At 44.0% G+C, this 16,828-nt stretch overlaps 1 protein-coding gene across 1 annotated transcript in view; it reads right to left on the bottom strand.

Annotated features, from left to right (window-relative positions):
- Positions 1–1,177: 1,177 nt before the first annotated feature.
- rsph1 (radial spoke head component 1) overlaps positions 1,178–16,828 on the bottom strand; it is a gene marked incomplete at its 5' end in the record, with an annotated part of 35,601 nt that continues 19,950 nt past the window's right edge. The window contains 3 exons of the mRNA XM_043700207.1: positions 1,178–1,858; positions 8,503–8,602; positions 13,643–13,714. Coding sequence (XP_043556142.1) covers positions 1,464–1,858; positions 8,503–8,602; positions 13,643–13,714 — 567 coding nt within the window. The remainder of the gene's footprint in view (positions 1,859–8,502; positions 8,603–13,642; positions 13,715–16,828) is intronic.

Genomic DNA, 16,828 nt, shown 5'->3' with positions numbered 1-16,828 from the left:
CCTGCCCCCTCCCGTGACCATCACCCACCCCCTCCCGTGACCACCGCCTGCCCCCAGTGTAACAGAGCTTGTGGTAGCGCCATTGGTCTGTACAGCGACTTACAGACTCCCCCTGAGAGTGGAAGAGAGTCATCCTCATCTGTGAGGGACCCTCGAAGGTGATGAATCTGTTATTTTGTTAAGTTTTCCTATAGAGTTAAAGTTATACCAATTCTTCTTTCTTTTGTTTGTATTTTAACTGGGGTTAAGAGTACAGTAAGGTTTGCTTAAAGCTGAGTAGGAAGACCAATCGAAGTACAATGTCAGGGACCTGGTTTCAGTTCCACTCTCGGGTGACTATATGGGTTTCCTCCGGGTGCTCAAGTTTCCTCCCACAGTCCAAAGATATGCTGGTAATGTGGGTTAGCCACAGGAAATGCAGGGTTACAGGGATAAGGTAGGGGGGTGGGTCTGGGTCGGATGCTCTTCCAAGGGCCAGTGTGTACTCAAGGGGCTGAATGGCCTGTTTCTGCATTGTAGGGATTCTATGATTGGTAGTCTTTTTTTGTTCCTCATGAGACCTGATGTGAATTTCTTCCCCCACCTCCCCGACTCCCCAAGTAGCTGTCCTTCAGGCAAATTGTTTATCTGATGAGGAAAGGTTGGTCCGATGGGCCTGTACCCATTGGAATTTAGCAGAATAAGAGAAAATCTGATTAAAACATATAAGTTCCTGAAGAGATGCTGAAAGAATGAGAGACAAGGGGATAAAATTTAAAAATAAGGACTCTGAGGGTGATGAATCTTTGAAACATTCTTTCCCTGGAGGTGGTGGGGTCATTGAATATTTTTAAGACAGAGGTTGATAGGTTCACAATGAACAAGGGAGACTAAAGTTATCAGGGGTCAGCAGGAATATGGAATGGAGGCCATTATCAGATCAGTCATGATTTTATCGAATGGCGCAGCAGACTATAAGGACTGATTGGGATATCTCTGCTCCTAATTTGTCTGTGCATATCAGTACAGAAACTCTGAACATTTACTAACGGTGAACAAACACAATGATGTTGAAAGGATGTGATGCTACCTTCTGCCCACCTTTTGCACAGTGTCAATAAGCACTATCTATTCTTTAGGAACAGCACTTATGCAGGAATATGGTTTCTTTACAATGTCAGTGAAAAATATTGATGAGTTTTGTATGTAATATTTTATTTTTAAAATTGTAAACTGAGATGGCGTGATGGTTCATTTTGGCTGCCCAGTCCACAAAACAAGAAGGAAACTTGCTCTCCTTGATTAAAACACTTTGGATTAGCAGTCAGCTGACCAAGACACAGCTTCTTGTTTTTGAGTGGTGGATATTTTGAAGCCAATGTGTATCATTTGTTTTTTTTCAGCCGGCAATCAAATGGTTTTCAGTAACTGGTGGTGCTCTCCATCCCACTACTAATCAGGCATTCTAGCCTCACACCATATCCTCAATCTGCAGCCAGCTCAGATACAGCGTCAGATGCTCCTTCATTACCTTCTGCTAAACCAAGGGAATCGAGAACAGGGTCATCTGAACCAGGAGCTTCTGTCACAGGACCATTTGTTTCAGCCGCATCAGCCTCTGCCGCATCAGCCTCTGCCACATTAGCCTCTGCCGCATCAGCCTCTGGGGCAGCAGCCTCTGGGGCAGCAGCCTCTGGGGCAGCAGCCTCTGGGGCAGCAGCCTCTGGAGCATCAGCTTCTGGGGCATCAGCCTCTGGGGCATCAGCCTCTGGGGCATCAGTATCAGGAGCATCTGTCTCAGCAACGTCAGTGTCCTCTGTATTATCGGCAACCTGCTCCTCAGGCTCTGAAGCATTGGACTTTACATCGGCCTTAAATGCTGGAAAGGAAAAATGAAACACAAATTATAATTCCATTTAGAGAAAGAGAATTATTTATAGTATAGAAGGTTGCTGGTATTGTTGCTGGTAGCACTGTCGATTCAGTACCTCAAGTTCATCTCCAAGTGTTTCTTAAATGTTATCAGGGTTTCTCCTCTCACCTGCCATAAACACTTCCATGTAGAGAGTTCCAGACCCCTCACTCTCTGAATGCAAAGACTACTCCTTAACTTCCCTGTTGTAACTTCTACCAATGTTGGTTATTGACCTCTCCTCAAAGGAAAAAAAGATATTTCCTGTCCACTCTATCCAAATCCCTCACAATTTTAATCACCTAAACTCATTTCCCCATAACCTCTCTGTTCCAAAGAGAATAATCCTAGCCATTCCTCGTTGTAAATCTCCTACCCTCTCAAGTGTGATCACATCTCTGTTTCATGGGGGTCAGATATGTAGTTCGTATTCTTGTTAGTCTGTCATTAACCTCATGCTCACCCACCCAGCTTAACCCCACCATCATTGAAAGAGCTCTCAACTGTTTTACAACCCATTTTCCAAACTTCTGCCCAAACTCCTCCCCCTCCCTCCCAAAAGAACAAGAGGGTTTCCTTTGTTCTCACTTTCCACCCACTAGCTCTGATGCCTCCAAAGGTATGCTACAAACACATGTCCCTCTGTCCTCCAGCACACTACTGAAGGAGTGCACCACAACAACATGGTGCACTCCTCCTCCGTCACTCCCAACACTTTGTCAGTCCTATCATGGCACCTTCCTATGAGTAACACTTGCAACAGGCTAGAGAAGAAATTGCGAGGGCCACAGGTGAGGTCCTGGAAGACTCAAGGGTAGTGAATGTTGTGCCCTTATTCAAGAAGGGCTGCAAAGAAAAGTGTGGGAATTATAGACCAATAAGCCTAACACCTGAGGTGGGTAAGTTACTTATGAGTATTCTGAGGGATAAGATATACATGCATTTGGAAAGACAGGGTTTGATTAGGAGCAGCCAACATGGCTTTGTGCATGGGAGATCATGTCTCACAAATTTGTTAGAGTTCTTTGATGAAATGACCAGGAAGGTTGATGAGAGCAGGGCAGTAGACATAGTCAATATGGATTTCAGTAAGGCCTTTGATAAGGTTCCACATGGTAGGCTGACCTGGAAGGTAAGATCACATGGAATCCAGGCGGAGCTGGCAAATTGGATCCACAATTGGCTCGATGGTAGGAAGCAGAGGGTAAAAATGGAAGGATGCTTGTCAGACTGGAGGTGTGAATGGTAGGGCCTTAAGGAGTGTAGTGGAACAGAGGGACCTTGGAATTCAAGTGTATGGTTCTCTGAAAGTGGAGTCACAGATGGACAGGGCAGTGAAGAAGGCTTTTGGCACACTGGCCTTCATCAGTCAGGACATTGAGCATAGAAGTTGGGAAATTATGTTGCAGTTGTACGGGATGTTGGTGAGGCTGCACTTGGAGTATTGTGTTCAGTGTTGGTCACCTTGCTATAGGAAGAATGTTATTAAACTGGAAAGAATTCAGAAGAAATTTACAAGAATGTTGCCAGGACTCAAGGGTCCGAGTTCTCTGGACAGATTGAACAAGCTAGGACCTTTCTCTCTAGTGCGTATGAGACTGAGGGGGCATAAGAAATGTATAAGATCATGAGAGGCATGGCATGGATAGGGTGAATGCACTCAGTCTTTTTCCCAGGGTTGGGGCATCGAAGACTAGAGGGTATAGGTTAAGGTTAGAGGGGAAAGAATAAAAGGGAACCTGAGGAGCAACATTTTACACAGAAAGTGGTACACAGATGGAATGAGCTTCCAGCAGAAGTTGTTGAGATGGTACATTAACAACACTTAAAAGAAATTTGGACAAATATATGGATAGGAAAGGATTAGATGGACGTTTTGGTCAGCATGGACCAATTGGGCTGTAGGGCCTGTCTCCATGCTGTAGGGCTCCATGACTGGTGGTTTTACCTCCTAAGTGTCTGAGACAAAAATACATCTTCAGGTGAAACATCAATTTACTTAGACTGTATTCAATTCAGTCTATTATTTCAATGATAACAATATGATGTCCTCGATACTGGTTATACAAAATGCAGACTGGATGACCACTTGGCAGACTACATCTGTCTTGTCACAATAGTGATGCTGACCTTTTGGTCACTTGCCATTTCAATACATTGCCTTGTTCTTATACTAACATTTCTGCCCAATGACTGTTCTCGTGACATTCAATGCAAGCCAGACAAACAGCATCTCATTTTCGATGTAGGCACTTCACCACTTTCAGGACCAGCATTTCTTGCTTCTGTGCACATCTCCTTAGGTCCAAGTATGGCAGCAACTTCCAAAGTCAGAAGGCAACGTTGTGAACCAAGTCAGTCGGTCAATCGCCATATTCAAATCTACAAAGTAGCTATGCAGCTTAGAGGGAAGGTTGTTCAGGATTCGGCATTGAGCTCAACAGGTACAGACCATGAACACTGTCCTTCTTTATGATTTCACATAACCATCCATCCTGGGTCTTGTTTATTTAGGCTGGCTCTCAGTGGAACTCAGCTAGTTTCTGCTATAAACATTACTACTAATGTTTACTCTTCATGTATGACTCTCCTCTGCTCCCATTCATATTCACATCACCCTTTGATCTGGACACAGTTACATGGAAACATTGAAAGTAAGAGCAGGAACAGGCTATTGAGGCCACACCACCATTGGAAAGGATCATGGCTGATCATCTATCACAACTCCATACTCATGCATTCTCTCCAAACCCCTTGACACCTTTAGCTGCTAGGAGAAAGTGAGGACTGCAGATGCTGGAGATCAGAGCTGAAAATGTGTTGTGGGAAAAGCGCAGCAGGTCGGCAGGACACCTTTAGCTGCTACCAAATCCGTTCTATGACTTCCCTCTACAGCTTTCCGTGGTATAAAACTCCATAGGTTCAGTATCATTGAAGTGAAGACACTTCTCCTCCTGCTCAGGGATTTGGGTGTCCTTGTGTATAAATTTGTAAATGCTTGGTTACTGGTTCAGTGGGTAAAATGGAAGGCAAATGAAATATTGGCCTTTATTTCAACGGGAATGAAGTATAAAAACACAGAAGACTTACTTAAAACTGCACAATGCAGTAGTCAGCCCACAGCAGGAATATTGTGAACCATTTGGGGTGCCTTACCTAAGCAAAGATATACTAGTATTGGTGTCAGCCCAAGCTCCTTAGCACCTTCAAAGCCAATGATCACAGGAGATACAAAGGAATACTACCATCTGCAAGTTCCCCTCCAGGCCACTCACCACCTCATTTGGAAATATATTGTCATTCCTTCAGTGTCACAGTGTTCTGGAACTTCCTCCCTAACAGCACTAAATGGACTGCAGCAGTTCAAGAAGGCCACTCACCATCACCTTCTCAGGGGCACCTAGGAATGGGTAATAAATGCTGGCTCAGCCAGTGGTGCCCACATCCCATGAGTGAAGAAAAATAATGACCAGAGCCAGTTTACTTGGCTAATCCTGGTTATGGAAGGAATGTGTGATGAGGAGAAATTAACAGGTTGGGCCAATTCTCATTGGAGTTTGGAGGTGACCTTCTTGAAAGATACAAGATTCTTAGGGGACTTGACAAGGTAGATGTAGAAAGATTGTTTCCCCTTGTGGGAGAGTCTAGGACCAGAGTTATAATCTCAGAATAAGATGTTAAACATTTAAGACAGGGATGAGGAAGAATTTCAATCACAACCAAAATGAATCAAAACTACAGAATTTCAACCATTCTGCAGAATAAAGGACTATTCAATTACCAATCAGAACACTACTGAGAACCTCGACTTCAAAGGCTGCAATGTTCAAATATCTGCTCTTCATAAACAATGATTTGTATGTTTGTTTTTTCAACTCCTGCCTTTTGTGCTCACCTCTTACTTCTAATTTGTATTTGTGTGTTCTGTTACTAGTTTTCTTACATTAACTAATTAATAAGCTCTCTCATTTTGCTCATTCAAGGAAGTCTGATTAAATTGGCTTCTTTTAGAACGTATGTTCATTTGGGTCCACAAAGGAAAGAGTCTATTTAAAATGAATGTTTAGATTAGATTACTAGATTAGATTACTTTACAGTGTGGAAACAGGCCCTTCGGCCCAACAAGTCCACACCGACCCGCCGAAGCATAACCCACCCCATACCCCTACATTTACCCCTTACCTAACACTACGGGCAATTTAGCATGGCCAATTCACCTGACCTGCCCATCTTTGGACTGTGGGAGGAAACCGGAGCACCCGGAGGAAACCCACGCAGACACGGGGAGAACGTGCAAACTCCACACAGTGAGTCGCCTGAGGCGGGAATTGAACCCGGGTCTCTGGCGCTGCGAGGCAGCAGTGCTAACCACTGTGCCACCGTGCCGCCCATAAATGTTGTTGTAGACAATTCATGAATATGAGTGAATAAAGAAGGGGAGCCAGTTCATCTATATCATAAAGCTGCGTTGGAGAGTTGATGCAGATATGATGGGTTGATTGCCTTCTTTTGCACTGTAACACTTCTGTGATTCGGTGACATTTTTGTTGTTCACCCTCCTCATCCGAGAATATTATAGTTCCTGGTATCCCGTCAGGAATCATAATAAATTGGGGAAACTTGCCTGGAGCTAGTTGTATGGACTTTTTAAAAAAAAGTTTTTCATGGATGTGGGCATTGCTGGCTTGGCCAATGTTTATTACTCACCCCTAATGGTTCATGAGAAGGTGGTGATGAACTTTCAATAAAATTATAATCAGATCATAAACTTGCAAATCAAGAAACTAGTTATTCTTCCTGTTTAATTCTTCCTGACAAAAAGAGATTGAGGGGGGACCTGATTGAGGTCTGCAAAACCATGAAGGGTATAGACAGGGTGGATAGAGATAGGCTTTTTCCCAGGATGAGGGATTCAATAACAAGAGGTCACACGTGCAAGGTGAGAGGTGAAAAGTTTAAGGGGGATACATGCGGCAAGTACTTTACACAGAGGGTCATGGGTGTCTGCAACGCGTTGCCAGCAGAGGTGATAGAGGCAGGCACGGTAGATACATTTAAGATGCGTCTGGACAGATGCATGAGCAGGTGGGGAGCAGAGGAATACAGGTGCTCAGGAATCGGGCAATAGGTTTAGACAGTGGATTTGGATCGGCTCGGGCTTGGAGGGCCGAAGGGCCTGTTCCTGGGCTGTAAATTTTCTTTGTTCTTTGTTCTTAATCAATTAATTTTATAGAAACAAAGAATGATTATAGCACAAACGGAGGCTGTTCAACTATCTTGTCGAATTTCATGTCTGGAAAAGTAACTCAGCTAGTGACACTGCACCATTGCAATTTCTTTTCTCTTCAGATACTAACCCAGTTCCTTTTAAAGTCACAAACGAATCTGCCAACACCAGATATCCAGGCTGCACATTCCAGGTCCTGACCATACACTGTGTAAAAAATCTTATTTTTCCATGACTCTGTTGTTTCTTTTATCAATCACCTTTAATTCTTGAGCCTTCCACTAACATGTACAGTTTCTGCCGGTCTCTAATAAATCATAACACATAGGAACAGAAGTAAGCTATTTAGCCTGTTGTGCTATTCAGTGAAATCGCGGCTGATATGATAATCCTCCTTTTCCCCATAACCTTTCCTAAATGAATAAAAATCTGTCTATCTAAGCCTTGAGTATACTTAATGACTCCACCTCAACAGCCCTCTATGATAAAGAATTTCACAGATTCACTCCTCTCTGACTGAAGAAATTCCTCCTCATCTCTGTCGTAACTGTATAAACCCTCATTCGCAGATGATGCCCTCTGGCCCTAGACTCTCCCACAACTGGAAACAAACTTTTTGCATCTACCTTGTCAAGTTCTCCAATATGAAAAGAAGATATTGATAAAGCAGCTGAAGATGGTTGTGCCAAGATCACTATTGGTATTTCCTGATGGCCTGGGTTCAAGTCTCACCTGCTGCAAACGTGTGTCAAACACATCTGGATGGTATGATTGAAAAGGATCTAAAAGTAACTCTTGTGATGTAGTGGCAGTGCCCATACCTCTGAGCCAGGAAGCCTGGGTTCAAGTCCTAGCTGCTCCAGATATGTGTAATAACATCCTGAAATAGGTTGGTTCAAAAATGTATCAGTAACTGTGCAGTGATGTTCTGGCTGCAGATGAATGATCTCTAACTACCATAATCATCTTCCTTTGTGCTCGTTGTTCCTCCTGCTGGTGGAATTTTCCACTCTGACTTCCATTCACTCTAATCCTGCCAGGCCTCCTAGATGCTATACTCAGTCAAGTATATAGTGCACAACAGGCCATTCATCCCATTTGGTCTTTATGGTCTAATTGAGCATCTTCCCATGTCTCCAACTCACCTGATCAGAATATCCTCATTCTTTTCTCCCTCATGTAATTATCTAGATTCACCTAAAGTGCTTTCAAACCATTCCCCACAACCAGCTACTCTGATTCAGTTTCACAGTCTCACCTCTCACTCATTAGGCAAGTTTCTCTTGAATTCTCTGGTCAGACTTACTTTATATCACAGTGGATTTGAGCAGATATCACACATCATTTCAGAGTCAGGTCTAACATAAATAGCATTCATACTTACTTGGAGAGTACAACGTCAATCCTGACAGCTTCTCTGCCTTCCACTTCAGGACGGTTATGGTTATGGATTCTTCCTCTGCGATCTCTTCATCGGTTTTGTCCTGTTGTGAGAGATAGTGGGATTCCACACTCAGTAAGGGGTGGCAGTGGGATAGTGGTAATGTTACTATACTAATAATCCAAAAAATCACGCAAATGTTCTGAGAACATAGGTTTGGATTACACCTTGGCAGATAGTGAAATTTTAATTCAGTAAAATCTGGAATTAAACCTAACCTAATGGTCACTGTTGGTTGTCATAAAAATCCATCTGGTTCAATGTCTTTCAAGGGAAAGAAAACTGCCAAGGGCAGCATGGTAGCTCATTGGTTAGAACTTCTGGAATTAAGGGCTGCAGGGAGAATGCGGGTAAGTGGAGTTGAAATGCCCATCGGCCATGATTGAATGGCGAAGTGGACTCGATGAGTCGAATGGCCTTACTTCCGCTCCTATGTCTTACGGTCTTATGGTCTCACAGCACCAGAGACCCAGGTTCAATTCCCACCTCGGGCGATTGTCTGTGTGGAGTTTGCACATTCTCCCCATGTCTGTATGGGTTTCATCCAGGTATTCCGGTTTCATCCCACAATTAAGAGCTAAGAGCAGCAAGGAGGGGACATGAAAAGTCCATAGTTGGTAGGATTAGGGAAAACCCTAAGGCTTTCTATAGGTAAGGCATTCTTCCTCCAGGTGTTGGATTGGAAGGTTTGCGATGAAGGAGACCCAGGACCTGCATGCACTTGTTGAGATGTTTATGCACGTGGCGGTAGGGTTTTTAAGTTCAGGTGTCCCAGAGATGTTTAGTGCAAAACTTGCACCCGCACCTCTCCCCTCACCTCCGTCCAAGGCCTCAAATGATACTTCGACATATGACAGAAATTTACCTGTACTTCCACCAATGTTACACCTGATGTAGTCTCCTCCACATTCGGAACATCTCTGAAACGCCAACACCAACTGTTATGAAGGGTTGGGTGTACTTTAAGAGGGTTAAACGCAGCAGAACTATCAGATGCAGCACCAAATGTTCTCAATAAAGTAAGAATGTAATATTTGGTAAAACAACTCGATTAGCTCGTTGCCTGGAGACAAAAACAAATTTGAATTCGGCCAATCAGTTTAAATTATATTTCGAAAAATATGAAACTCCAGTCCAGTTTTGAATTGATTATATTGACAATCTTAAAAGTCAATGACACAATCTGATGCTCTGGGGTATAAAACTGGGAAAATTTAATATTTGGGAGGAGAACTGCCATGCCACCAGTCTGCCTGAAAAATAGCTCTCTTAAAACTACTTTATAAATCTGTAATTTCTGATGCAGAAATTCCTATGAGGAAGATAAGAAGTCACAGGAAGATCCAAATAGATCAATTGAAAGCTGCCTGGTTGAGTGATAAGAAATGTGGTTTAGGAAATCTTAATTGGGAGTTTTTGGTAACTGATTTCATAGAAGGGAAGGTAAAAGATGGGTTAAAGTAAGTATTTTTTCATAGTTGTGAGTTAATTATTCTCTGTTACACTTTAAGAAATAAAGTAGTTAATTATTACTTTAAATAGAACTTGGCCATTCGAATATTTACAGATTACAGCTAAATATTTCTGTGTTGCTCGTTTTAAATTAGGCAGAAAAGTTAACACCGACCATCCCCACTGCTCCATGGCCGAACACTTCAACTCACCTCCCACTCCCCCAATGAAGGATATGGAGGCACTTATAGGAAGGATGTGGAGGCACTGGAATGGGTGCAGAGGAGGTTTACCAGGATGTTGCTTGGTATGGTAGAAAGATCGTATGAGGAAAGGTTGAGGCACTTGGGGTTGTTTTCATTGGAGAAAAGAAGGTTTTGGGGTGACTTGGTAGAGGTGTACAAGATGATTAGGGGTTTAGATAGGGTTGACCTTGAGAACCTTTTTCCACGTATGGAGTCAGCTATTATGAGGGGGCATAGCTTTAAATTAAGGGGTGGTAGGTTTTGGACAAGATGTTAGGGTAGATTCTTTACTCAGCGAGTGGTGAGTTCATGGAATGCCCTGCCAGTAGCAGTGGTGGACTCTCCCTCTTTATGGGCATTTAAACGGGCATTGGATAGGCATATGGAGGATAGTGGGCTAGTGTAGGTTAGGTGGGCTTGGATTGGCGCAACATCGAGGGCCAAAGGGCCTGTACTAGGCTGTATTTTTCTATGTTCTATGTTCAAATCTCATCACGGCTGATAGTAAAACTTGAATTCAATAAAAACCTGGAATGAAAAAGGCTGGCATAATGGCAATCATGTAAGCATCATCAATTGTCATTAAATGCCCATCTAGTTCAGTAACATCCTTTGAGGTACCAAATCTGTGGCCCTTATCTACCCTGGTCTAACATGTGACTACAGACCCACAGCAGTGTGGTTGACTCTGGACTGCATTCTGGGTAATTAAGAATTGATAATAAATGCTTGCTCAGCCGATGCCTGTATCCCATGAAGAATAAAGTAATGGTCATCTTATCTTATATGAGGAATGATGTACATGCATTGGAAACAGTTCAGAGACTGATCATGCAACACACAAGAAAATAGTGAGCAACACTCCAAACCAATGCAAGCTACACCAGCCTTTGTCAAAGTAAAAGGTTCAGCCATGACTGGAGATGGCGTGGCCAAGCTGGAAGATGCATCCTTCAAACCCTTCCCATTGTTCACAGCAGAATCCTGGCAAAAATAATCTGAAATTAGTGAAGATACCAAACCACACATTGTAGTGATTGTAACGAGGTCAACCAGGTGGACAGCACATAATATGAGATCCCCAATTGGGGCTATTAACCCAGTCAAATCAGGAACCCAACAGATATAAACAGGAGTGTCAGATGTTCTGTTCACTCTGTGAGCTGTCTCTAAGGGAGTCAGATCAGTGTCAAGTATTATGCATGTATGAATAAAGAGTGACTTGGTGAGTGAATACTGGCCTCTGTGGAGTTATTCCACACATCACCTTGATTCAGTTTATAACCCCACACGATCTCAATTCACTTTATAAACTGAAAGAGGGTCACATGAAATCTAAACTGAATTGAGATCATGTGGGGTTATAAACTGAATCAGGGTGATGTGTGTTTTATTTTGTTTGTTACAGTATTTCTTTAAGGAATAGTTCCTCAATTACGCTGATTTCAAGTTCATTTGTTTCTTCTGGAACATGAGGTAAAACTCAACAAAGCCTGGGTTCAAATTCTACTCTAAGGCTTTAGTGCAAAAATGATGACCTCCAGTGTAGCAATGAGGGAATATTGCCTTTCAGATGAGACATAAAACCCAGGCTCTGGCTGCCTGCTTACATATATAAAAAATTATACGAACAGTCAGTAAAGCTGGTGACAGTTGAGTTCAGAGATGTATGGCTTGTACTGTTTCACTCTGTAAATAATTATTAAGACAAACTAAAGGCTGGGTTTGGGTCTATGCTTCATTAACTGGCTTTTGTGATTATAATTGAAGTTACTTCCTTGCAGAGGACTAATATGAAGCACAGTGCACTATAAATGTAGATGAAATTACAGATCTTGGTGTCCATGAACACAATCTCTAAAGCTGGAAGGGCAAGGTATTTACCGTGTAAGGGTTTGTAAATACAAGGATGGAGTATGAAAGTGAAGACGTTTTAGTAGAACTTTATGAACTTTATGATCACAGGTTACACCTCAGCTCATATATTATGTTAATTTACATCACACTTCAGCAAAGGTGTAAAAGGCTCCGAAAGGGAACAAAGGATTCCCATCATAGACAAGCAGGAGACTAGAAGGACACAGCAGCCAGGCATCATCAGGAGGTGGAGAAATCAACGATTTGGCTGTAACCCTTCTTCATGACTGTGGGGTGGGGGGGGGTAAGGGGAGCTGCAGATAAAGAAGTGGACGGGCAGGGTGGTGGTGGTGGTGATGATGGGAGCGGGGAGGGGGGAGTTGGTGAACACAGGTAGAGAGTACGACCTGGTGGTCGATCGGAGGAATCCAGTTGGTGGCTCGAAGGAAGGGTCGATGAGAGGAATGGAAGGGAGGGGGGAGGAGCTGGGAACGGAGTCAGGGTATGGGAAGGGAGATCATTTGAAATTGGAGAACTCAATGTTGAGTCCTCCGGACTGTAGGCTGCCCAAGTGGAAGATGAGATGCTGTTCTTCCAATTTGAGGTCTGATTCGTTGTGGCAATGGAAGAAGCCAAGAATGGTCATGTCAGAAAGGGAGTGGGAAGGGGAAGCCCACCCTTCAAAGTAGTCCCATCAGCTGGGATCATAACAAGATGGACAAACCATTCCCTCTAAGAATAACCAGAAGGCATCGGTTTCAAACCATTGCAAAAAGAGAGGAGAGAGAATTTTCCTCTCAAAGAATTTTTCTTTTCATTTTAATTCATTCACAGATTGTGGGCATCACTGGCTGGGCCATTTATTGCCCATCAGACTCATTGTTGTGAGTCTGGAGTCACATGTAGACCACACCTGGTAGGGATGATAGTTTCCTTCTCTGAAGGATGTTCGTGAACGAGATGGGCTTTTCCTGACAATCGGCAATGGTTTTATGCTCATCATTAGACTTTTAATTCCAGATTTTTATTGAATCCAAATTCTACCATCTGCCATGGTGGAACATTACCTGAGTCTCCAGATCAGTGGTCTCACAATAATACCACATTGCCATTGCCTTCCGTTTCAAATAATCAGATGTCCCAACTCAAAGAATTGTCAGATTTGGAGCACTGGACCTGAAAAGCTGATAGAAGCTGATTGCATATATTCCATAAGGCAGCTGGAGAACTCTTGGAGAGTGAGGAACTAACATGGCTAGGGACAAAAAGGTGGGAGGGGTCAGGAGCTTTTTCAAATAACCAGCACAGACTCGATGGCCAAATAACTATTTTCTGCAAAATAGTTTCAATCATATTATGCTTGTCCTCATATCCTGCAAACAGATCCTCGTGAATAAGTCCTTGTGAAAACATGAAAAATGAAGTGACCACAGGGGTCACCTTCATGATACAGTCTCTGATGAGTGCAAATCATTAATACTCAGCTTACCATGCAATTCTGTCAGCTCGCTGTCTCCTCTAGCAATTACCTGTTCTATCTGAAGGTATTCTCCATGCTGCTCACAGCCAAAGTCAAAGATGTATTTCCCTCGACCTGTAGGCTGTAGAAATGAAGTAAAATAAATTTTAGTCGAACTTGCCATAATTGATCCAGTTCTCCACCACTTTTGGAATATCGTTAGCAGTTTTGGGCCCATATCTAAGGAAGGATGTGTGTGCTGGCTTTGGAGTGGGTCCACAGGAGGTTTACTAGAATGCTATAAGAACATAAGACCAGAAAACATAGGAGCAGAAAATAGGCCATTCAGCCCATTGAATCTGCTCCGCTATTCAATACAGCTGATAGGTTTCTTAACCCCATTCTCCCGCTTTCTCCCCTTGATACTCAAGAACCTATCTATCTCAGATTTAAATACATTCAATGACCTGGCTTCCACACCTTTCTGTGGCAATGAATTCCATAGATTCATCACCCGCTGGCTGAAGAAGTTTCTCCTTATCTCCGTTCGAAAACGGCTTCCTATTACTCGAAGTCTGTGCTCTCGAATCCAAGTCTCTCCTGCTAATGGAAACATTTTCCCAACATCTACTCTATCCAAGCCAATTAGTGTATGTTTCAGTTAGATCCCCCCTCATCCTTCTAAACTCCATCGAGTATCGACCTAGAGTCCTCAAACGTTCTTCATACGTTCAGCTTTTCAATTCTGGGACCATTCTCATGAACCTCCTCTGAACACACTCCAGGTCCAGTACATCCTTCCTGAGATATGGGGCCCAAAACTGTGCACAATACTCCAAATGATCCAGGTGATGAAGCGCTTGACAGTCGAAGAGCAATTAAAGATTCTGGTTCTGTACTCATACTGAAAGACCTGGATAGAGTGAGTGTGAAAAAAATAATTCCAGGACCCAAGGGCACAGCCTCAGAGTGAGGAGATGATCCTTTAGAACTGAGATGAGGAGGAATTTCTTCAGCCAGAGGGTGGTGAATCTGTGGAACTCATTGCCACAGAGGGCTGTGGAGGCCAAATCATTGAGTGGATTTAAGACAGATGGGTTCTTAACTATTAAGGGGATCAAAGATTATGGGGAGAAGCAGGAGAATGGGGTTGAGAAACAAATTAGGCAGAAGTGGGTACTGCGGATGCTGGAAATCAGAGTCTAGATTAGAGTGGTGCTGGATTTTCCTGTTCCTTGGATGCTGCCTGACCTGCTGTGCTTTTCAGCACCACGCTAATCTAGCCCCTGAGAAACAAATTAACCATGTTTGAATAGTGGAGCAGACTCAATGGCAGAATGGCCTAATTCTGTTCCTATATCTTCTGATCTGCCAGTACATGAGAAGCCTCTTGATTCAGAGATTTTGGAAGATCATTGTCCTTTCACTGCTTACTGCACTGTTTGGAGGTGTTTTTCTTCTCCTGATAAACTCAGTTGTCCAGAAAGCCGAGAAGGAGAAAGTGAGGACTATAGATGCTGGAGATCAAAGTCAAAAAGTGTGCCACTGGAAAAGCACACCAGGTCAGACAGCATCCAAGGAGCAGGAGAGTAGAACTTTTGAGCATAAGCTCTTCATCAGGAATGTGAGGGAGGCCCAAGGGCACTGAGAGATAAATGGGAGGGTAGGGGTATGGGTGGGTTTCGCTTCGGCGGGTCGGAGTGGACTTGTTGGGCCGAAGGGCCTGTTTCCACACTGTAATCTAATCTAATCTAATCTGGGATACAGTGGGGGGAGGGGAGATGAGGGGTTAAATTATAGTGAAATCAACATTGATCCAGTGTGGTTGGAGGGTCCCAAAGTGGAAGATGAGGCGTTCTTCCTCCAGACATCAAGTGGCTAGAATCTGGTAGTGGAGGAGGCCCAGGAATTGCATGTCCTTATGGAGTGGGAGGGGAAGTTCAAGTGTTTAACCACATGGCGATGGGGTTGTTTAGTGCGTGTGTCCCAGTGATGTTCTCTGAAATGTTCCTCAAGTAGGGACCAGTCTCCCCAGTAGAGAGGAGACCACATCAGGAGCAACGGACACAGTAGATGACGTGTGCGAAGGTGCAAGAAAATCTCTGCTGGATGTGGAAAGATCCTTTGGGGCCTTGGATGGAGGTAAGGGGAGAGGTGTGGGCACAGGTTTTACACCACTTGCAGTAGCAAGGGAAGGTGCAGGAGTGGAGGGTGGATTGGGGGGAGAAATGGACCTAATGAGGGATTCGCGAAGGGAATGGTCTCTGCAGAACGCAGTTAGGGGTTGGGAGGAAAAACAATCCCTGGTTGTGGGGTCTGTTTGTAATGATGGAAATGTCGGAAGATGGTGTGTTGTATCCACAGGTTGATTTGGTGGAAGGTGAGGTCCAAAGGGGTTCTGTCTTTGTTGCGATTGGTGGGGTGGGGTTCAAGGATGGAGGTGCAGGAGGGCATCATTGACCATGTGGGAAGGGAAATGGCAGTCCTTGAAGGAGGAGGCCATCTGATGGAGGTGCAGGAAGTGGAGGAGATGCACTGGAGGGCATCATTGACCATGTGGGAAGGGAAATGGCAGTCCTTGAAGGAGGAGGCCATCTGGGATGCTATATGGTGGAATTGGGCCTCCTGGGAGCAGATGCTATGGAGGTGTAGGAATTGGGAGTAAGAGATAGCGTTTTTGCACGAGGTAGGCTGGGAGGAGGCATAGTCCACGTAGCTGTGGGAGTCGGTGGGTTTGAAGTAGATGTCTGTGTTGAGTTGGTTACTGGAAATGGTGATGGAGAGGTCCAGGAAGTGAGGGAGGTATCCGAGATGGTCCAAGTGAACTTAAGGTCAGGGTGAAAGGTATTAATGAAGTTGGCAAACTGTTCAATTTCCTTGTGGGAGCATGAGGTGGCGCCGATATAGTCATTGATGTAGCTGAGGAAAAGGTGAGGAAGGGTGCTGGTGTAACTGCAGAAGATGGATTGTTCCACATACCCGGCGAAGAGGCAGGCATAGCTGGGGCCCATGTGGGTGCACATGGCTACCCCTTTGGTCTGGAGGAAGTGGGAGGATTCGAAGGAGAAATTGTTGCGGGTGAGGACCAGTTCAGCCAATTGAAAGAGTGTGTTGGTGGAAGGGTACTGGTTGGGTCGGCAGGAGAGGCAGGAACGGAGGGTTGGAGCTTTCATCATGGTAGATGGATGTGTACAGGGACTGGATGTCCATGATTACGATGAGGCGTTGAGGGCTGGGGAACCGAAAATCATGGAGA

This window comes from Chiloscyllium plagiosum, chromosome 12 (assembly GCF_004010195.1).
Source record: "Chiloscyllium plagiosum isolate BGI_BamShark_2017 chromosome 12, ASM401019v2, whole genome shotgun sequence".
Lineage (NCBI taxonomy): Eukaryota > Metazoa > Chordata > Chondrichthyes > Orectolobiformes > Hemiscylliidae > Chiloscyllium > Chiloscyllium plagiosum.
The sequence above is the reverse complement of the archived record's forward strand: the minus strand, read 5'-3'. Positions and strand labels throughout refer to the sequence as shown.